The sequence below is a fragment of the Cervus canadensis genome, chromosome 20 (assembly GCF_019320065.1).
Source record: "Cervus canadensis isolate Bull #8, Minnesota chromosome 20, ASM1932006v1, whole genome shotgun sequence".
In the NCBI taxonomy this organism is placed as follows: Eukaryota; Metazoa; Chordata; class Mammalia; order Artiodactyla; family Cervidae; genus Cervus; species Cervus canadensis.
In genome coordinates this window covers 35464932-35488982 of record NC_057405.1, presented here as the reverse complement: position 1 = coordinate 35488982, position 24051 = coordinate 35464932, and the positions used below count along the sequence as shown (strand labels likewise).

At 37.8% G+C, this 24051-nt stretch overlaps 1 protein-coding gene across 6 annotated transcripts in view; it reads left to right on the top strand.

Moving 5' to 3' along the window:
• The window catches only part of UBE3D (ubiquitin protein ligase E3D), a 155840-nt gene that overhangs the window by 16508 nt on the left and 115281 nt on the right, over window positions 1–24051 (top strand). For all 6 annotated transcript variants that reach the window (XM_043439543.1, XM_043439538.1, XM_043439540.1 and 3 more), the window contains 3 exons: window positions 10244–10475; window positions 15673–15742; window positions 23677–23746. In XM_043439543.1, the coding sequence (XP_043295478.1) occupies window positions 10244–10475; window positions 15673–15742; window positions 23677–23746 (372 nt within the window). The remainder of the gene's footprint in view (window positions 1–10243; window positions 10476–15672; window positions 15743–23676; window positions 23747–24051) is intronic.

Genomic DNA, 24051 nt, shown 5'->3' with positions numbered 1-24051 from the left:
CTTGTGTCAGTCCCGTTCACGACCTTGAGACCGTGGATCTGAGAACTGCGAAGGCCGAGAGGCTGACGCTGATGGACCACACTCACTGTCCCTAAGCCTGACCTTGGGAAGCTGTGGGCTGAGAAGCGGGTGGGGAGGACGGGACCTGGGTTTGAACTCCAGCTCTGCCCTCAGAGGCTGGGGAACCTTGTCCACATCACCTCACCTCACCTCATGTAGCTGTAACATGGCCTGTTTTACTAACTTGTGAAGAGCTTTTAAGGCTGTAACATAAACTTCAGTGAATACTTGACAAGCTCTTTTTAATTGTCCTTATAGATTCATTCTACCCCCTTTTCCCTAATCAGCCTTATCAGCAAAGCATCAAATTACCTAGTACAGTGTTTCAAACCTTTTTGACTCAGGACTCCAAATTTTTTAGGCATGCCAGGGAAATGACCCGCCTCTTTCCCCTTTTCTTTCTGAGAAGATCCACAGTGGATGTGACTCGGCCTTGCTTACTTCAGCAAGGCTTCCCTGGACACCTTTGTGTGTCACAACTGTGGGTCTGACACATGGACCCTCTTGAGCAACGTGGAGAGATCCTTAGTAGGAGACCGAAAGCTTTGCTTCCATCTCAGTTGTAGGCAGCCAGCTCTTTGATGGAAAACCACGCTTCCTCCTGTGTCTGCACAAGGACCTCATGCCGACCGATTGCATTAAGCCCTGTGGTCTTCTCGTTTCCCCCTCAGTTATCTGTTCTATGCAGGTGGTAAGGACAGCTGTGCTTGTTAAGTAGAAAGTAAAGCCAAAGGTATTTCAAAGCAGGCTTGTAATCACAATCAACTCATTGTTGGCATCCTTTTCAGAAAGGCATCTTGGAACATGGTGGTTTATCTTGGCAGGAACTCTCGTGTTAGGAGCACTATAGCCAAGTTAAGGTCTGCTTGCTGGCTAATCTTTCTATCTGGGAACAAGTCACTTTGATTCTCAGTTTCCTCATCTGTAACATTGGGAGGTTCAGGTAGACAGACAGGGAAGAGTCCTGCCGGCGTGAAAATTCTGTGATTAGTGAACTTCAAAAAAATCGCACCTTGACTACTGTGAATGATGATTGTCTGGCTAGTACAAACCTAATGCTTGTTCTTTTTTTTTTTTAATGTAAAAGATTCTCATCAAGCAAATTATAGGTGCAGAAGACTGTTTAACCTATTAAGAGTCATTAATGGCTTTTAATACTTATTAGCACCAGGATGCACAAAATCTGCTAATTATAGCCGTCTTTTTTTTTTTCTTCATTCAGAATCACACATTCCTAGCTGTTTGTTTTGGTTATTTACAAACAAAGAATGTCTTGTTTCCTTACAGTGAAATTCTCCAATTTGCATTCTTATCAGTTCAGCAGAGTTGTTTTGTAAAAATGATCTGAACATACACAATTTTTGATTATGCTCTTGTTGAGAGTGAAAGTCCCTAATACCAGGCAACAACGATAATAATATTTGCTTCATTGTGATTAGCCTCAGAACCAGCTAAATGATCCTTGTGTTTGGAATTTGGTATGTCTTTTAGAAATAAATGCATGTCAGACTTGAGTTATATTGGTTGGCTAAGTAGACATTGAAACATAAGCCTGCTTTTCAGTCATTTTCGAGGTCTCCTGAGGTCTTTGGGAAGGCCCTCCCTGTTCTATCTGCACCAGCAGAGCCGGGTATCAGCCCAGGAGCTCTGAGGGCATTGAAACTCTAGCAGGTAACAAGCAGAACAGACTTACTGCAACATAAGAGATGTCAGAAAATGCACCTAGTTGATTGGTCACCTTGACAGACCAGCTATTATTGCAGTCTGAAAATAACTACTCCTATGAATAATCACATTTCTATGAAAGAGAACAAAGAAGTGAGAAGAGAGTACAGGCACAAACTGAATTTTATTGGTTCAGTTCAGTTCAATTGTTCAGTCGTGTCCAACTCTTTGTGACCCCATGGACTGCAGCACGCCAGGCTTCCCTGTCCATCACCAACTTCTGGAGCTTACTCAATTCATGTCTATTGAGTCGGTGTTGCCATCCAACCATCTCATCCTCTGTCCTTCTCTTCTCCTCCTGCCTTAATCTTTCCCAGCATCAGAGTCTTTTCCAGAGTCCGTTCTTCACATCAGATGGCCGAAGTACTGGAGTTTCAGCTTCAGCATCAGTCCTTCCAATGAATATTCAGGACTGATAATACATTAAGTATGTACATAATGATAATAAAATGCAAAGCTAGTTTTATAGTATTTGTAGGTCATCAGTTAAATAATGCCAGCTAAATTTATCTAAATTCCAGCAGCTATGTTTTGAGCGTTAGATACTTGATGGCTTCCTTAAAATTTTTATTGTCCACTTGGTTCTAATCCAGTGTGAAAGCTCTGTATTATTACAGTTGTTATTATCAGTGATTAATGGTCACCTTTAAAGCTAAGGCATTTCATTTTCTTAAGTTTTAAATAAGCACCATCAGTCAATAACATTTATTAAAATTGTGCATTTTAAGTTCTTTTCCCCAAAAGCTTATACTTAAAATGCATTAAAAATAACTAGCACATTTATTTTTATTTTTAATTGGAGGAAAATTGCTTTATAATGTTGCATTGGTTTCTACCATACAACCATGTGAAGGAACCATAAGTATACACATGTCCCCTCCCTCTTGAACCTTCCTCCCACCGCTCACTCCCCCAATCCTGCCCCTCTAGGTCATCACAGAGCACTGGGTTGAGCTCCCTGTGTTATGCAGTAATTTCCCACTAGCTGTCTGTTTTACATATGGTAATGTATATATTTCAATATAACTAGCATATTTTAATTAATTATAATTATGTGTTGCTGTTCATCATAGAATCTTAAACTGAGAGAAAGTTTTAAGAAATCATTTCACTCTTTTTCTGAGCTTCAGCAGGTTTTTACCTAAAAACTACCTTGAGAAAAATACGATATCTATTTTCTTCTGAAAGTTCTCTTGGGAAGTAAATCCTATCAAAGTTTCAGGGTTTTTGGTAGATACACTTTCAGGAGAGCTGTGATTTAAACATATCTTTTGTTCTTAAAGGATTTCTGTTTTTTCTAAACATCAGAAAATTTCCTTCTGCTGTAAAAACACTTTTATCTTTGCCGTGACTTGTGAATTGGGTGTTTTCTTGCTCGATGTCGTACATAGATAGCTATGGGATACGTAGAGCTTTTATTCACTGTGATTCTGGGTCAAGTTAAGTTTGAAATATCACGTTTTGGGTGAATGTGCGTGAAGTCCCCCAGATCTCTGTAAACCTCAGTACAGTTTGATTTCTGATTACGTATGAGGTTTGGACATCGCTGCATTGAACACTGTCCTGAGGATCTTGTTTATCGGCACTATGTGCAGAATGTCTGGGGACAGAGAATCTTAGCGACAGAGAAGATCTAGGAGCTTGTCCAGCCCCACCCTGTTATTCTAAGTGAGCACCTTTGTTTGTCTTCCTCCTCATCTTTGTTAAAATTCAAATCTGACCTGTGATTTCCCCACCTTAAATTCTGTGATGCTCCCCAACTGTCTGGAGAACCAGGTCCCTACCCCTTAGACTGTTGTGTCACACCCCATGTGGTCTGTACCATCCCACCTTCCCTGTCCCCTTTACTGGCATGTGTGACCAGGAGAGGAAGTATATTCCAAGGGAAAGAGTTTGGTGCCTGGAAAAAAGTGAATGTATTAGTCGCTCAGTCGTGTACAACTCTTTGCGACCCCATGGACTGTAGCGCGCCAGGCTCCTCTGTCCTTGGGATTGATGCCTGGAAGCCCTGGGCTAAGATCCAGCCTTCATTTGTCATCTTTGACTCTGTGAACTTGTACAGATTAGTTAACATTTCTGAGCCTCCCTTTCCTTCTTTATAACAAGGAAATGGAAATTCTTATCTCATGAAGTTGTAATGGCATCACATACAATAAGGTGTGAGTTGTGCCTACCTGAGGTTTTCTTAAGTTCAGCTGAGCTTATGGGCTCACAGCACTACCATGGACCATGTTTCTTGTCTGCAGCAGTTCAAGCAAATGGCAAGTCATGTGCCCTCTGGGGACCCTTGTCTCCCCCTATGACACGGTTCCAGGTATGAAGTGTAAGATTTATATCAGCAGGTGCAGGAGCTATCCTGAGAAGAAGCCTCGTACTCTAAGCAGGGATCTTAGGATTCAAAAGGATCTTACAACGATTCTTTTCTGTTGTTTCTAATTTTTTTCCATTTATTTTTATTAGTTGGAGGCTAATTACTTTACAATATTGTAGTGGTTTTTGCCATACATTGACATGAATCAGCCATGGATTTACATGTATTCCCCATCCTGAACCCCCCTCCCACCTTCCTCCCCACCCCATCCCTCTGGGTCATCCCAGCGCACCAGCCCTGAGCACTTGTCTCATGCATCCAACCTGGGCTGGCGATCTGTTTCACATTTGATAGTATACATGTTTCAATGCTGTTTTTTCAGATCATCCCACCCTCGCCTTCTCCCACAGAGTCCAAAAGTCTGTTCTATACATCTGTGTCTTTTTTTCTGTCTTGCATATAGGGTCATTGTTACCGTCTTTCTAAAATCCATATATATGCATTAGTATACTGTACTGGTGTTTATCTTTCTGGCTTACTTCGCTCTGTATAATGGGCTCCAGTTTTATCCATCTCATTAGAACTGTTGTTTCTAATTTTTTTAATTTATTTTTATTTGGCTGTCCCAGGTCTTAGTTGTGGTGTGCAGGATCTAGTTCCCCAACCAGGAATTGAACCTGGGCTTCCTGCCTCGGGAATGCAGAGTCTTAGCCACTGGACCCCCAGGGAAGTCACACCTTATAACAGTTCTTTGGCATAGTTTCTGGGGTTCCCTACAAAGGCTGCAGTCAGAGAAGTCCAAATCATGACATCCTTGTCAGATATTACAGATCATTCAGACTTGCTCCTGGTCCAGATGCAATATACCAATCAATGATCAGTTTTATTACAGTTGGTCTTGACTAGCAATATAATCAATGCCTACCATCTACCTGGTTTCCAGGGTAACAGGTCTAGGTGGTTAAACCAAAGGTCACATTCTCAAGCAAGGAAAAAGTTTGTTAACCCTTTCATTTGAGTATGCTGCAGACTGCCTCACATGTTATAGTTATCAACATGTGCTATTAATATGTTTGCACCAACCTCATAGTCCATTCCTTTGACAAGTAAGAGCTTACACAATGAGTCAGCCACTGTGCCTAGTGCTTGGACTACAGTGGCAAGTTAAACATACATGGTACCTGTCTTCATATTGTTTCCTATGCCTGTTGCCTGCTTGCTTACTTCCTTTCATTGTGTAGAGCACTCCTATTCAACCTACAAAGGTCAGCTCAGATTTTACTTCTTCTCCGAAGCCTGTGTATACTCTACTCCCTTAACATTTAGTACATATTTCCCTGAGTTCATTGATTCGTTTTGCAAATGCACAGATCCCCGAAAGGAATATACACATTTTATGTGCAGGTGGGAATGTACATTTGAAGAAAGAGGTGAAAGCTTTCATCAGGTTTTCAAAGGGATCTGAGCCATCCCCTACCTTTCCCCCTTCAACTCCTGAGAATTTAGAACTACGACTCTGTTATGAGCACTTATTATATCCTGGTTCTGTTATTCCTTTCTAGATATTATTTCCTACTAGAATGTGAATACCTTGACAATGGGACTGTATGTATTGCTGCTAATATTTTGTGTCAGCAGAATACCTGATTCCTAGTAGGCTTTTAGAAGGTATATGTTGAAAGAATTGCTTTTTAATCTCCTTAACAGACTCAGCAATTTGAATGATGCTAGTGCTGAAGTATTGCTTAATTTGAAAGGGAATGTTCTTGCTTCTCTTAAACTAAAATCAGCTTTTCTTGTTCCTACTTCTGTCTTCTGGAATTATAAATTAAATCCCTGCCCTTCTCCATGTTATGATTGCCCTTTTATGAGACTCAGAATTGATTGGGAAAATCAAAGAAAAAGAATTCACACAAGGGAATCATTAAAAAATAATGCATTTGCATCTTAAATATTTTCATTTAACACATGCAAATATACTTTAACTTAACTAGTCTTTTATTATGAAACTAATATCATCATGTTGAATGTGAGTCTGCTGCTGTGGACTCTTCTAGCTTTTTTCACTTATGCTATCCTAAATTCATTATCCAGAGTTTCCAGTTTAAGTTCTTTAAAGTGGAATGAGAAGTTAAACACTGAAGCAGTCTGATTGCAGAATTCTCGGTTTTTACTTTTCTTCCCTCACATCAGTTTTTTATAGTTATGTTTCTCACATTTCACCAGTGATGTTGTTTTTTAAAAACTGATTTTCCTTTACTCTGAAATGTATAGTTTTTAGAGGAATAGCAATTCATAGTCCCTTGGTGTACGTTTGATTAAATTATATAAGTAAAATAACATGTATAAGTGGCATAAACAGATCTGTGAGCAAATATAGTTGATCCTTAGCGGGTGAATGGTCCAGCTGATTGGAGCAGAAGTGAGCAAGTTTTCAGGGTGCTTTAAGCTTTCACAATATTCAAGAGCATTAGGAAGACCGGGAGCATGTTTGTTTTCTCTTTTTTTTCAGGATAAGTTATTTTGAAATGTCCTCATCATCTTGCCACATTTCTTCTCCCCTTAGACTCTTCCCAGTTTAGATTAGAATAGAGGTAAATCAGGCTAAAGTCTCGGATGTCTATATTTGTACAAGAAAAAAATAAAACAAAAATAGTAGCAAATATAAGGGGATTCTTAATTGTAAGGACGTTCTAAGTGTAAAAATAATGCTAGAGTGGAGCTTAGTCTCTCTCCTCTTGAGTGTGGCCTAGACTTCCTGACTCATTTCCAAACAGCAGAGTGTGCAAAGGCAGAAATAGGAGCTGTTCTAGTGGAGGAGCCTAGCAGATGCCACCTTATCCCAGTGATGGAGGTTGACATCCCCAGGGATAAGTCATATTGACAGAGGGTCCCCCCTGGTGTGGTGTGATAAGAAGAGTGCTTTACCTCAGGGGTAGACTTCCCCCAAACCCGTAGCCCCAGTCTGATCTCCAGAAAATATCCGACAAACTCAAATGAGGGGTATTCTGTAAAATACCCAACCGGTCCTGGTGCTAATGGTGAAGAACCCGCCTGCCAGTGCAGGTAGAGGTAAGAGACATAGGTTCGATCTCTGGATTGGGAAGATCTCCTGGAGGAGGGCACGGCAACCCACTCTAGTGGAGAATCCTGGAGAATCCCATGGACAGAGGAGCCTGGCAGGCTACAGTCCATAGTGTTGACCAGAGTTGGACATGACTGAGGTGACTTGGCGTTACTCTTCAGAAATCTCAAAGTCCTGAAAATCATGGAAAGACTGCCCCAGAGCAGAGGAGATGAGAGCAACCTGATGATTCAATGCAATGTGTTGGAGACTTCCCTGGCAGTCCAGTGGTTAAAACTTTGCCTTCCAATGCAGGGAGCACAGGTTTGATCCCTGGTTGGGGAACTAAGATCCCACATGCCATGTGGCGCAATCAAAAATTTTAAAAAAAAATTGTTTCAATAAATAGAAATAAGTGCAATGTGTTGTCATGAATCAGATTCTGAAACAGAAAAAGGGGACATTAGTAGAAAAACTGGGGAAATCCAGATAAAAATAGTAGTTTTGGCAAATCTTCCCTAGTTAAATAAGCTGTTAACATTAGGGAAAGCTGGGTGAGGTATATATGAGAACTGTGTGTACTATCTTTGTAACTTTTTTGTAAATGTAAAATTATGCTAAAATAGAAAGTTTATTAAAAAATAGTAATGAGAGAAATCACAGAAGAAAGGATGGGGTGATTTGAAATTTAAGGCATGGTGATGAAATGAAAGTCAACAACCCCAAAACAAATTTTGTCACAGATTTTAGACCAAGGACTTATATTCTTTTTTTTTTTTCATTTATTTTTGTTAGTTGGAGGCTAATTACTTCACAACATTGCAGTGGGTTTTTGCCATACATTAACATGAATCAGCCATGGATTTACATGTATTTCCCATCCCGATCCCCCCTCCCGCCTCCCTCCCCATCCCATCCCTCTGGGTCTTCCCAGTGCACCAGCTCTAAGCACTTGTCTCATGCATCCAACCTGAGCTGGTGATCTGTTTCACCCTAGATAATATACATGTTTCGATACTATTCTCTCAAAACATCCCACCCTTGCCCTGTCCCACAGAGTCCAAAAGTCTGTTCTGTACTTCTGTGTCTCTTTTTCTGTCTTGCATATAGGGTTATCGTTACCATCTTTCTAAATTCCATATATATGTGTTAGTATGCTGTAATGTTCTTTATCTTTCTGGCTTACTTCACTCTGTATAATGGGCTCCAGTTTCATCCATCTCAGAACTGATTCAAATGAATTCTTTTTAATGGCTGAGTAATATTCCATGGTGTATATGTACCACAGCTTCCTTATCCATTCATCTGCTGATGGGCATCTAGGTTGCTTCCATGTCCTGGCTATTATAAACAGTGCTGCGATGAACATTGGGGTGCATGTGTCTCTTTCAGATCTGGTTTCCTCAGTGTGTATGCCCAGAAGTGGTATTGCTGGGTCATATGGCAGTTCTATTTCCAGTTTTTTAAGAAATCTCCACACTGTTTTCCATAGTGGCTGTACTAGTTTGCATTCCCACCAACAGTGTAAGAGGGTTCCCTTTTCTCCACAGCCTCTCCAGCATTTATTGCTTGTAGACTTTTGGATAGCAGCCATCCTGACTGGCGTGTAATGGTACCTCATTGTGGTTTTGATTTGCATTTGTCTGATAATGAATGATGTTGAGCATCTTTTCATGTGTTTGTTAGCCATCTGTATGCCTTCTTTGGAGAAATGTCTGTTTAGTTCTTTGGCCCATTTTTTGATTGGGTCATTTATTTTTCTGGAATTGAGCTGCAGGAGTTGCTTGTATATTTTTGAGATTAATCCTGTCTGTTGCTTCCTTTGCTATTATTTTCTCCCATTCTGAAGACTGTCTTTTCACCTTGCTTATAGTTTCCTTTGCCGTGCAAAAGCTTTTAAGTTTCATTAGGTCCCATTTGTTTATTTTTGCTTTTATTTCCAAATATTCTGGGAGGTGGGTCATAGAGGATCCTGCTGTGATTGATGTTGGAGAGTGTTTTGCCTATGTTCTCCTCTAGGAGTTTTATAGTTTCTGGCCTTACATTTAGATCTTTAATCCATTTTGAGTTTATTTTTGTGTATGGTGTTAGAAAGTGTTCTAGTTTCATTCTTTTGCAAGTGGTTGACCAGTTTTCCCAGCACCACTTGTTAAAGAGGTTTTTTTTTCCGTTGTATATCCTTGCCTCCTTTGTCGAAGATAAGGTGAAGGACTTATATTCTTAATGCAGAATATACTTGTACAGATTAATAAGAACATAGTAATACCTCACCAGAAAATAGCCATTGATCATAATTTATAGAAAAGACACAGTGGTGAATAAATATAAAAACCAGTTCAATCTCACCAGTAATTAAGGAATTGCCAATTATAGCAGTTTCGAAAATATTTTTATTTTCATCCATTACATAGAAAAATGATAATATTCAATTCTGGAAAAGGTAAGTGGAAGAATTATAGGTTGGTATAGCCTTTCTGGAGAGCAGTTTTTCCATAGAGGAATTGGATTAAAAAATATGTGTATCATTTGTGCTTATACTGTCCCACATAAAAGATTTCTTTCCCAAGGAAATAGTCAGATGTGTGTACAGATTTTCTAAAAAGACTGTTCATCATAAGGTTGTTAATAATGAAACACTCAAAACCCAAATATCTAAAAGTGAGGGAATGACCTAAAAGGGTTTGGCATACCTGTGGAATAGAATAGTCATTAAGTAGCCTGATATAGTTAAAAAAAAAAGCAACAATGCAAGCAAGATACAGTTTGTGTATTTCCTTTGATCTCAGATGGTGTGCATGTGTGTGCAGCTGTCTCTCTTGAAGGGCTGGCAAGGAGATAAACAATCATGTAAAAAAGCAGTTACCCGTCCTTGGGTGGTAAGGAAAAGATGGATTTTATTTGCTTTATGCCTCTGTATTTTCACAGTTGTCTATATTGAGTATATATTACTATTGTCATCAGGGGGGAAAATAACACTGCAAGCAATATGGTTAATGAGTTTCTTTCATCTTTTATGTTGATTTAATTTTGAGATCACAGTTCCATTTTGTTCTATAAAACATCATTTTTCCTCTTTCCACTAGGAAGCTCCTGAGAGTGCTCCCCCTGCCAGGCGATAACTGGGGCGCTCTGGTTGACGAGTGGTGTTGTCATCCTGACCCCTTTGCTAATAAGCCACTTCATCCACGAGAGAATGACTGTTTCACCGGAGACTGTTTCTACCTGGTGAATTTAAAGAGTGATTTGTGGCAGCCAAGACCTAAAGAAGCCCCAGTGGAGACACACCATCTTTCTTCTGAGAACCATCTAAAATTGGTAAAATACCTTTTAAAATAAATGCTCATTTTGAGGTGGGTTTAGAAACTGGTTTCTCCAGTCTTTTCTTCAATCAAGGCATGTGAAACAGGCAGTCCTAAAGGCCAAAATCTTTTATTTTCAACTACTTCTATCATCAAGCCCTGCTCTTTTGATATAGAAAGGGCTTGTACAGGCTTTAAACCAAAATAGTCACAGGGGCTGGAGGAAGAAGGGAAAGAGGCTTTGTGCATAGATTTGGGAATGTTAGTTTTTACAAACCAGAGTGCCCTATTTGCTTGCTTTGGGGACAGTATTCCATAATCTGTGTGCATTTTATCCTCAGAGTCTGATTTAAATGGAAATTTTTCTTTGGCTGTAGGATATCTACTGTCCTGTGAGGTCCAGATATTTCCCTGTGTCTTTCTGTAGTCTAGATTTCTGTGGGTGTCGTACAAGCGAAGGCCATCAAGCAACAGAGGAAGTGGAGGATCCCAAGTGTGAAAAGAAAGCTGAGCCACAGGCTCCATGTTGGTGCCTGACAAGTGAGATCAGGTGCTCCTTCTCTCAGAGCTGCTGGAGGGAGAAGCCTATTTCCTCTCACTGCAGAGAGCAAGTGGTTTACCTTATTTTAAAAGAAAATCAATGGCATTGACTTGGCCCTTGTGAGAGATCATTCCCCGGATGGCAGGTCAATACAGATGTGATTTAAAATGTTAAGAAAATCATTGCCAGAGAACCTTCCTTTTAACATCTGATTATTGGTGGGAACCACGGCATTGTGTGTTAAATTTCATTTAAAGCTCCTGTAATTTTTGTAGTAAGAACTGGACCACTCTAGGATATATGCAGCAGTCCAGAAGATCTTAGTTTGTCAGCTAGTTTATAGAACTCTTTCATAATTTGAGGGAGATTAAGGATGTTTGACAAATGTCGAGGTTATCAGTTTAAATTATGTAAGTGTCTCAACTTTCACCATAAACACAGTCCCTTTATCTTTAGGTTCCATTTAAAATTATAATACTTGACTCTCTCTCTCCTCTCTCACCCCAACTCTCTGTAAGTATCTTAAGCTTTCATAAAGTCATAACCATTTGTATTTCCTTTGATCTCCACTGCTTTTCAGTGTATGTATGTGTCTATTATACAATATATATTAGATGAAGTATATATATACTAATATATGCATATATTAGAATACATATATATGTTAGAATACCTCCATAATTATAGTGTTTAGCCATCTATAGTTTTCAAAGATAAATGGTAAGCACTTAATGTACATCTGTTATATTTAATATGGTTGCAGTAAAATTATATTTTAATCTAAATACACTAGTGCTTTACTCTTTTATGTATTTTGACTTTCATTTTTATGATTAAGCTGTACATTTTAAAAATATTTGGAAGATGTGAGTAGAAGAGGAATGGGGAAAGATTAAATAAGCAAAACCATGAGTTTCCCTTTTTAGATGAACTCTGTATTCTATATGAAAACAAATTCCTCACATTTGTGTCTTCATCAATGTTGATGCCACTTACAAGAATTTCTCTTAATTGTGAACAGCCATTGTGTGTTGTGCCATAGTCAGACATTATGTTTTTTAAGTATCAAGGAGACCATGGCAAATTACTGTCATGACAAGCTACTGCTGGCAAGATTGTTTTCAAGTTAGCCTGGATGGAAGTTTCACTTTAATTGCATATTGCAGCACTTGAAAGAATATGCCTGAGACCAAAATAGTAACATAAATTTGGAGGGACCACTTACACAGTGCTCGCATGGTTCCTGTGGGAACAAGGCTTCTCTGTGCTGTTGAAAACCTATTTCTCATATCACCCAGTCTAGCCATCTAGCAGGGTTTTGAAATGTCACATGGTGATACAGCATCCTAATGGTATCTCTTGGGAAACATTTTTCTGGTGAGACAATATCAAGGGTCCTTAGAATGGAAGCCACACAAAGGAAAAGAAGAACCAGGACAGAAGGCTAATCCACCTCTCGTAGCAGTGTTGCCATCGTGCAGATATATTGATTTAATTAGTCCACAACAATGTCTGTCTTTGATGTTTGCTCTGTAGAGTTCCTACACTGCTAGGCTGCTTCTCTGCACAACTCGCTTGATTATTTCCATGAAGCATAGGTCAAGAAAAATGCACTGCAAAGCAGAGTTTCTCTTTCACAAAACTGAAAGCATTATGTTAATTTCCAAGATCAAGACTAGTTGAGCTTATCAGACGTGAATGATGCATTCTGCATGTTTTCTGAGTATTTGGTAGAAGTAATTTTTTTGTCTCTGCTTGTAGGAGATTATGAAAACGTATTTTATGAGGAGCCCACGTGGAACAGGAACTTTTATTTTTAAGAGAAATGCTACTGGGACTGGGAACAAGTGAACCTTTATTAAAAATAAATGTATTTTAACTGTGGAAAAAAATTTTAAGAGATAACTCACCTCAGCATGAGGAATGTATATTTTAATTCTGTTTAAGGAGTCCTCGACAATGAATTACTCCAAAGCATATCTCTAGAATTATAATATTCATAAATGACCAAAAAAAGCATAAACAAGCATAAAGTTCAACTCTTATTCCTTTCCTTCAATAACCCCGTGTGTGTACAGCACGTTATTTGTGCCTCTGAGAATAAGGCAGTATACTTTTTGTTTTCAAAAGACATCTATTGAAGGTTTCCCTATTCTTAGATTTATTATCTCTTGTGATATTTTTTATGCCTTTCAATGAAATGAAAATTTTGCATCTGTTAAGCAGATTGATAAAGGTAGCATCTCAACTTTTGATAAGATTCATAATATTGTTCTAGACTTAGAAAGTAGCCACACATATGACTTCATCTTATATTTTAAAGAACAAATGAAATTGAACATTGCTATTTTAGCCAGTGAGTATGACTAACAGTTTTACCTTTGTTTTTTTTTTTTTTGGTTGTTTGTTTTGTTAAGTTCATGAGGAATTTTTTTTTTTCCTTAAAATAATGTGTTGAACTTTGTAAACATTTGCAAATGTAAAAAAATAGAATTATGAACTTCGGTCAGTCATCTTGATTCATACAATATGCTTCATTTGCCCCTTTTATTTTTAGTTTATTGCTCAAGTGCTTTAAAGCAAATTCTAAACATTATGTCAATTCACTCCTATATAGATTGTTCTTTTTTACATGACCACAGTGTCATTTTCACACCAGACAAAATAAACAATTATTACTCAGTGACACAATAGCAGGCCTTTAGCATCTGATGGACATACGGTCCCATCACTTCATGGCGAATAAAAGGGGTGAAAAAGTGGAAACAGTGACAGATTTTTATTTTCTTGGGCTCCAAGACAGTGACTGCAGCCATGAAATTAAAAAATGCTTGCTCCTTGAAAGGAAAGCTTTGACAATCCTATACAGTGTATTAAAAAGCAGAGACATCACTTTGCTGACAAAGGTCCATATAGTCAAAGCTTGGTTTTTCTAGTAGTCATGTACGGATGTGAGAGTTAGATCATAAAGAAGGCTGAGCACCAAAGAATTGATGTTTTCGAACTGTGGTGCTGGAGAAGACTCTTGAGAGTCCCTTAGACAGCACAAAGATCAAACTAGTCAATCCTAAAGGGAATCAACCCTGAATATTTATTGGAAGGACTGTTGCTAAAGCTGAAGGTCCAATATTTTGGCCACCTGATGTGAAGAGCCAACTGATTGGAAAAGGCCCTGATGCTGGGAAAGATTGAAGGCAAAAGGAGAAGGGGGCGGCAGAGGATGAGATGGTTAGATAGCATAATCGACTCAATGAACATGAATTTGAACAAACTCAGGGAGACAGTGAAAGACAGGGAAGCCTGGCATGTTGCAGTCCTTGGGGTTGCAGAGTCGGACACGACTTAGCAGCTGAACAACCAGAATTCCCTGGTGGTCCAGTGGTTAAGAATTCCACCTGGCAATGCAGGGGACATGGGTTCAATCCCTGGTCCAGGAGGATTTCAGATGCTGTGAGGCGACTGAGCCTGTGCTCTACCTGAGAAGCCCCACGAGGAGAAGCCCACACACCACAAGGAGCGAAAGCCCATGCGTAGCAACGAAGACTCGGCACAGCCAAAATAAATAAATAAAAATTTAAAACAAACTATTAAAAAAAACAGTACCTCATACAATCAAATGGGTGAATTTTGATTCAAAACAACTGACAACAGATGATACTTATAACAGAATTGGTAAAATCTATACAGTGGAGGACAAAGGAGCCTGGCGTGCTGCAGTCCACGGGGTCACAAAGAATCGGACATAACTCAGCAACTGAACAACAACACCTTTTGACCACCTTCACCCATTTTTGCCCATCCCCGCAGCCTCTAATAACCACAGATCTGTTCTCTATGTTTAAAAGTTTAGTCTTTTGTTTTCTTAATAATTCTAGAATTATTCTAGAACAACTGCTAGCTGTTTTAATCTGTGTCCGTATTGATAAAGTTGGATTTTTTAACAATGTTGCAGGAATTTGTTCTAGAACACTGTCTCTGTCTTTTCAGTTACAGTGCATATGTTAAATGGAAAAATAGAATTATATGAGTGGGTTAAGTATTTTTAATTTCCGATGGTGATTATGAATTATAGTTTACTTTTACATAAGTTGTCCTGGACTGGGAGTCAGAATAATACAAGTTCAAGTTCTGATTCTTCTGTTTTCTAAACATATGTGTTGGGGCAAGTCACCTGCCTTTCTACCTTTGTTGCCTGCCTATTCTATTCTAAATCCCCTGGAGGAGGGCATAGCAACTCACTCCAGTTTTCTTGCCTGGAGACTCCCTTGGACAGGGGAGCCTGGCAGGCTATAGTTCACAGAGTCGCAAAGAGTCGGATACAACTGAACTGACTTAGCATGCACCCACACACATTCTAAATGATAAGAATGTTTGGAAGTGCTTTTTAGAATTTTTAAGATGCTTCTTGTTCAAATTACTTGGCGGCATGTAGATTATAAGGAAGTGACTTGGTTTGGAATAATCGTTCTGTTCATTATTTTGTCTTTAGACTAAAAAAAAAAAGATCTCTGTGCATGTGGTTTATGCATACAAGCTAAGTGTATTCCCAGTATTTAGTAAATGGCAAAATAAAATGTAAAGTTCAAGGTATGCTCTAGAGGCCATGTTAAAATTATATATTCCTTTTAAGAAAAGCTGAATGACATTTAAATGACATTTTTCTATTCTACAGAAACCAAAGGCAAATACCAAAGTAATTTGTAAGCGTTGCAAGGTAATGTTGGGAGAGACTGTGTCATCAGGTAAGAATTTCATAATACAAAAAAGCCAAAATGACTGCCTTCTTGTTACATTAAAAAAACAAACAAACAGGAGATTTTATAGGACATATATATGAAAGAGAGATGACTAATACATGTTATAGAATTGAGAATTGATGCTTTTAAAAATAGAAATCAACTAATATATCATCCAATATGCCAAGAAGTTTGTGTCTTTTGACCTTTATAAGTACATAGTATTGAGTCTTAAGCATTAAGAATTTGGGTCGTTTTCAGTATTGTATATCTTCTTTGTGGCTATAAAGTAGTATAATATTTGTTTCTTAAAGAATATGGAAGCTTTTTTTTTTTTTTAAATACAACTCCTCTGTCAGAGGAATTGGTTACCAGGGATGATGGAGGAGATGCTTTTCTTGGTAGTTATCTGCCTTAGGGCTGTGTTCTGAGGCTTGGGCGTGGGGGGTGGGGGGAGCGGTACACAGAAGTTGTTGAAATGGAAGAAAACACATTCTGAGTTTTATGCTCTGTTCCTTGTTCTTTTTCCCAGTAGTGTTAATTATATTTTGTGTAAAATCTGTGTTATGCCACTATAAAGTTAAATAATGAAAATCCTGATAATTAAAATCCATCACTCTTTATAGATGTGGTTTAAAAATGTCTAGAGAGCTCCAGCACATGTTAGCTTCATGGGTGAAGAATAATTGTTTTTAATATAATTAATTAGAAGATGTGATTTAAGTGAAACTGCCGTCCTCAAGGGAAAGCAGATGGTGGCATTTTTTGTTTGTTTTTTAAGATCATCAGAATCTCATAAGGAGTTACTTGCTCAGAGTGAACAGAAAAGGGAGCATGAGTAGCAGTGTAGCGTGCCACCCTCAATGTCATTTTTGGAGAATGAAAGCAAGTCCTTCGCAACAGTTTAGAAAATCTTAAGGCTTCCAGCTAAATAAGGTGAATTGACTTTTTTCATGCTTTTCTCTCCTCCCTGAAGCCCAGTTAAAAAGTCAGTTAAGGAATTAAAAAAAAAAAAAAAAAAAAAGGACATCCACGGAGACAAAAGAGAAGTGGAAAGGAGACAACAGTGATGTGAACTGGGGGTGTAAGCAGACTTCTTTGGAAGCTGTAAAGCTGAGAGAGGGGTGGGAACACACTTGGCTGTGTGGAGGAGGCTGCAGCCTTGGTGTCTGCAGAAGATCGATCGTCTTATAACGAGGGAGCCAGAACTCAGCTGTGGAATCCCAGAAATGGACAGAATCGAGAGCTCGCAGTTGAGGGGTAGTAGTTATCAAGGACAAGGGGCTGAAAGCAGGAAGTTTGAATGCAAAGTTTGTACAGGAGCCGTAAGATTCCTGAGACTGTTTCTCTCCTTGCAACTTGCTTATACACTCAAGGTAGGAGATTGGAGCAGCCTTTCTTGGAATAATGGAAGTGGACTAACAAGATCTGCAGACACTGATTCTTAGGGGTTATTCAGCAACAACAACAAAAAATGAGCTTATGTTCAGCCACTCTACTGTCAGCAAGCCTTATATCTATACCCAAGTGCTTTCTCTTAGCATTTTATTACTTTACATTTAAATATGAACAGATTGCTGAGAATCAGTAAATATTAAAGAGAGTCCAAAGCAAATAAATAATCAAGTGTACAGAGCAGGGGCATTGAAAAGAAACAAATTATGTATTAAAACAGAAAAAAAATCTCTTAAAAAACCATAATAAATGTCCTTGGAGAAATGAAATAATACTGCCTCTACAATTCAGAGAGTGTCACATTAAAGATGTAATAGCTTTAAAAAAAAACTAACCAAAAGAAGATAAAGAATTATTTCAGAAATCAGGATCAAAAGACAGAGATTGAAAATTGGAAAGGAAATTAAAAAAAAAAAAGGTCATGTAAGTTTCCTAAGGACAGGAATATTTTCTATCTCATTTATCACAATGAGCTTAGCACTTAGAATGATATTTGACATCTAGTGGGTACCCAGTAAATATTTATTGAATGAGTGAATGAAATGAGCCTTTTAGGACATCCAGCATCTAGCTGAAAATTCTAGAAAGAGAAGACAGACAACAGGGTGTGGGAAATCCATCAAAGAACAAAAATACTAAAACCACAGAACAAGGACTTATGGGCCCCAGCTGAAAACTGAAAGGGTCCACTAACTGCCTTAAACAATTAATGAAGGATGATGAGGAAGCTGCTTAAAGCCACATCACAGAGTAATCTCCAAACACCAAGGATGAAGCTTCTAGAGAGCAAAAAGCAGGTAATGTACAAAGGATTAGGAATTAGAATGGCACTGAACTTCTTAACAGCAGCATTGAAAGCTAGAAAATGATGAAAAATGCCCTCATAATTTAGAAGGAAAAAAGATTAGAATTTAGAAGAAAAAAGATTTTCAACCCAGAATTCAACAGATAGTCAAGTGTGAAGATTATAAATACATTTTTGGAGCTACAGGATCTCAAAACATGGACCTCAAAGTTATATTTTCCTTAGGGAATCTACCATAGGGTTATGCATCAGCAAAAGTAGGAATTGAACCTCAAAAGAAAAAATGTGGGATTTGGGGAACAGATCATTCAACACAGGAGAATGAGATAAGGAATCCCATGGGGAGGGATGTACAGCAGGCCTAGAGAATAACAGTCTGGATTGAAGCAAGTGGAGAGAAGATTGTAATAGAAAGACTTTTTCAGTTATACACTGAAACTGATAGTCATTGAATTGTTTGACCACATATAACAAATAATCTTGAGACAAGCCATTTTGTCATATGGGCAGAATTAGCTAAACATGTTTGGAAAACTAAACACATGAAAAAGAAAGCAGTTATGCACTGTGGGAAACAGAGGGTTGAACAAAAAAGGAGCGATTCCATGGTATGATTATGGTCACAATATGTGAACACTGAATATCCATTTAACCAAAAATCTTTATGATGTGATACCTAAGTATATTAGGAGGTCATTGTATGTGAGCATGTGGGGGTGGGTGGGTAATGTAAGAGAGCTTTACCCACATCTACTCTAAAAGTAAATTAGTGGATCCCCAGTGGGGCTTCCCAGGTGGTACAGTGGTAAAGAACCTGCCTGCCAGTTCAGTAGACGCAAGAGACTCGAGTTTGATCCCTGGGTCAGGAAGATCCCCTGGAGTGAGAAATGGCAACCTGCTCCAGTATTCTTGCCTGGAAAATTCCATTGACAGAGGAGCCTGGCAGACTACAGTACATGGGGTCCCAAAGAGCTGGACGTGACTTCGTGGCTGAGCACACACACAGTTTCAAAAATGGTGGCATAAAGAGAATGGCTAGTTCTCCTCTGAAGGAATCAAGTACAGAACTGTACAAGTTCAGAAGAACAGCTACTAGAAAATAACTGAAATGAAGCAATGATTTGAGAGATGTTCAGTTATCAAAAACTGCTACTGCTTTGGGCTAAAATGGCAAATTTGTGGCTTTTTTTTGCTTGAGATCATTGCCATATTCCCCCCAACCCCTGAACTTGGGTAGGAAAAAAAAAAACAGCTTTGTTATTTATAGGTGGTTAAAGATTTGGTTCAGGGTAGGCAAAGGAGAAAGTAGAAATTTAAGAGGGGATATTTTGAAAGCAAGAGTGTCCTGGAAGGGCGGAGCTAATAATTTCTTAGCACAGCTCTGACTGGTTGCTAAACTCTACATACATACAAGAGATGCCAGGGAGTCCATTAGGAACTGAAAGCTTGGAGAGACCTGAAAATTTGTTATGCCTTTGGTTCATTCCTCAGTCCGTATACAGTTTGGGTAGCAGAAGGTGGAAGCCTTAGTGGTTTGAAGTATTTGAGAAGAACCTTGCACCAGATTTGCTGATAGCCAAACCATGCAGAGATAACAGATACTCTCCAGGGAGTCAGGCTAAGCAAAAGACGACTGGGCATAGACACAGTGACTCCATACTGTGGGAAAGCATATTTCCTGGTTTTTTAGTCCAAGCTTATTAATTGGCCTACAAACCAACAACCCTTCAAAGGATAAAAGAAAATCCAGAATTACTACAGTGTATTACACACAATATCCTACTTCCTTCTAGAAATTATTAGCCAGGCAAAGAAAGAGACAGGAGTGGTTCATACTCAAGGAAAAAGCAGGACTCCACGGATGCTGAAGAAGCACAAATATTAAATTAGCAGACAAATGTGTTGAAGTAACTAATTATAAATATGGCAAAGAATTAAAAAGACAAATTAATAGCAAGTCTCAACAAATCAGAAACTTCAGAGAAACACCCAGTTGGTAATTACAGAGCTGAAAAGTACAGTAACTAAAGAAAAATTCACTGGATTAACGAAAACCTCATATTTGAGATGATAGAAACAAACAAAATTGTTGAAGATAGTGAAAGTGTTAGTCGCTCAGTTGTGTCCGACTCTTTGCAAACCCATGAACTATAGCCTGCCAGGCTCCTCTGTCCATGGAATTCTCCAGGTAAGAATATTGGAGTGGGTTGCCATTCCCTTCTCCAGTGGATCTTCCTGACCCAGGGATTGAACCCAGGTCTCCTGCACTGCAGGCAGACTCTTTACTATCTGAGCTACCAGTTGAAGATAGGTGAATAGAAATTAAGCAATCCAAAGAACAGACAGGAATAAAGTCTCAAAATGAAGAGAATATCAGATTTGTGGAATGATACTAAGTGTTTTGATAAATGTGTACGTGGAGCTTTAGAAGGTGAGGAGAAAAAACATCAGGGAAAAAAATGGGTGAAATGTTGTCAAATTTGGTGAAATATTTTAACTTTTGGATCCAACAACTGCAGTGAATCTCAAGTAGGATAAACAGAAAGAGCATTTCACCCAGGCGTATTGTAGTTAAGCTGATAAAAGCAAGAGATGAAGAGAGAATCTTGAAAGGAACAAGAGAAAACAAAACATCACATTGTAGGGATTTCATTAAGAATTAAGGCCAACTTTTTCTAGAAGTAATGACAGCCAAAAAGACACTAAAAGACAGCCAGAAGACCCTTTGAGATATTCAAAATACTGGGGGAGAAAACAGTAACATCTTTCAATTAATAATTCTATATCCAGTAAAACAATCCCTCAAAAATGAAGGCAAAACAAGGACATTTTTTATAAATAGGTGGAAATAATGCATTACTAGCAGACAATGCTAAGGAAGGTTCTTCAGGCTGAGGTGAAAGATAATCGGATGCTAATTGGAATCCACAGGAAGGAATGAAGAGTAAGATAAATGGAAAATATGTAGGTTAATTACCACAAAAGCATACTCAACAGAGGTTAGCATAAAATTAAAAACCACCTTTTCCTTGCATTTGCCAGTGCTCTAAAATTAGAACTTTTCATATCAAAGACTACACAAAGTGAGAATCCAATAGGTGACTGCACAGAAATATGAGACCCTGAATGACTGTACGGCACAGTGAAGGCAAATCACAAGTGAATACAAGCCCGTGAAATTACAGACAATATCAGTCCTTTGAGACTTCAGGAATTTCAAATCTTGAACATGGTTAGTCTGCTTTGAACTAGACATAATGCCGTGGGCCTGGGAAAATCAATTGCAAGTCATCTCTGGAGGAAAATGCCTTCATTGTGAAACTTATATTATTCCTACAAAGAATTTGTCAAGTACAGTGTTTACCATACAACCAAACATAAATAGGCACGTAAGTAAACTAGACTTCTACCAGTGAGAACTGACACAAACAGCAAACAATAGAAACAGACACCTGTTGCTGGAATTATCAGATATAAACTGTAAAATGACCATGCTTACTGTAGTTAACAACATAAAAGACAGGTTTGAAATAATCAAAGGGTAAAGGCAACTAAAACAGTAAGCATATTTGGAGAAGATCTGCAACAGAATTTCTTAAAAATATAATTGAAATTTAAAACTCAGTGGTTAGCTTACCAGCAGATTAGGCACCACACGGAGGAAGAATTAGTGAACAGAAGATAGATGAGAAGAAAAATCTGTAATTCAGCACAGAGAGACAAGAAGGTAAAAAATACAGAAGAAAGGGTAAGAGACATAAAACACAGAGGAGATCTAATGCATGTTTGAGCGTGCTTATAGAAGGAAGAGATAGAATAGGGCATAGTATTTGCAGAGAGAATTGCTGAGGATTTTGCAAAAGTGACGAACTACAATTTGTAGTCTGAAGTCCAGTGAATTCTAAGTGTATAAAGCCCAAGTAAGAGAAATACATGGAAGTATATAGTTAGATACATCACAGTGCTACTGAGGGAAAATTTTAAAAAAGGAAAATGAAAATTTTTAAAGTAACCAAGGAAAAAGACATTACCTTCAAAGGGATGGCAGCAATAGAGATCTGAAGATAGTGTGCACAAAGGTTGAAAACGGTTAACCTAGGATTTTATATCAGGAGAAAATGTCCTGATACGAAAGAATCAAGACAAAGATAAATATATTCTCCGTCAAGCAAAAACTAGGATAATTCAATTCTAGTGATTTGGTTTCTTATGAAAAGAAATTTTGCCGGTATATTAAGTAAAAGAAATGATTCCAGAAAGAGGGTCTAAGTTCATGAAGGATCAGTAAAGAAAGTGGCCAATATGTTGGTGACACTAAGTGAATGTTAATTGTGTAAATTAATACTACCTTGTGGGATTAAAATTGTGGAATTAAACTACAGTTCCGACAACAACTGGGACAAAAGGATCACTTTAGAATGTTAAAAAGTTCAATTCTGCATCTAATAACATGATTTTAAATAGTAAAGTGAAAAATTGAACTTCAAGGGGAAATATATAAAGTCATCATAATGATTCAAAAAAATAATACTTTTTTTTGCAGTTTTCTGTGTGTTACATTGAGCAGTTGGAAATGTTTACAGAAAATCTACAAGGAACAATTTTTCACCTTATTAAAACAATTAAAAATTTGTTGGCACACCACTTTTAATGACTATAAAATTCTCTTGCTGAAATATATAGATGTTTATTTAATTCAACCATCCTCAATTTTTAAAAATTGAATTTTTCAGTATTTTCTATAATATTATTGTAAGCACCTTAATAGATAAATGTTTACAGATATCTCTGAACATTTCTTTGAGATAAATGTTTAGGCATTTAATTATGGTATCAAAATGTATGTATTATATTTTTTTTTCACTTTGATTTTCTCAACCAAAATGTATATATATTTTTAATGCCTTCACCAAGTGGCTTTCCAAAAATCTGTTATTTGCAGTCCTGACAGCAGAAGGAGAATAAGTGTAACTGTTTCTCCATATCTTCATTGCTGCTACAATTTATCTTTCAAAAATATTTTTTTATTTGATACTAAAAATATTTCATTTTAATTTCCATTTCATTACTTGTGAGTGAACATTTTTCATGGATTTTTTTAAAAATCAAAAATGGTTATGTTTATGTTCATTTCTGTTAAACATTAGTTTAAATTTTTCTGTAAATGAAGTAATCAGATAACCAGATTTTGTAAAAATTGGATATTAATACACTCATTGAGATTCTGGGTAAATATTAATGTGAGGTTCACAGCTTTTGTGCTTGGGCTTTAGAATACTATGATTTTTAAAGAGGCTTTTTCAGTGACTCCTAGGATTGTGGCTACTTTATAGAAATGAGGAAACCAAAAGACTGAGTTTGCGATGAGTGGGCGATGGTTGTGATGTGCCTAGTTTTTATCACCATGCATATTTGTGAACAGAGTCTTGCTGCACCAGACTCATCTAGGGCATGCTCTTCTGAAACAGCGCTGAGCTATCTGAAGTATCAGGGCTGTCACTGTATAGTTTCATCAATCTTTGTCTTCCGAAGCTAAGTCGCTTTTAGAAAAGTTTTACTGACTGTTCGTTGTACCAGTGTATCAGATATTTAGTTTGAAATGTCATAATTTGAGACCAACATGCCCACAATAGAAATACTAATTGTGGAGCTTTTTAATATTCTTATTTTTTGTTTCTAGAAACCACTAAGTTTTATATGACGGAGATAATTATTCTGCCATCTGAAAGAAATTTTCCCATCATACCAAGGTACAAATAGCAAATTGTTTCTTCTGTAATTTCACATGTAAAAAAAGATGGGAACAATTCATTATTTAGGAATTCATTTTTATTTATATGCCTGCTTGCTTGGAAAGGAAAATTGAAAGCCTTTGGAAGGGCTTTTAGGTAGTAGAATGAAACCACAGATATGAAAGATTTGAAGATTTATTTATGGTTTGCTTACATAATGATATACACAAATGTGCTCTTATAAATCTAGTTCTGAAATTTTTTTGTGCTTCTTTCTATGTACTAGATATCCAAGGTCTTATAATCATTCATAGGTTTTTGAG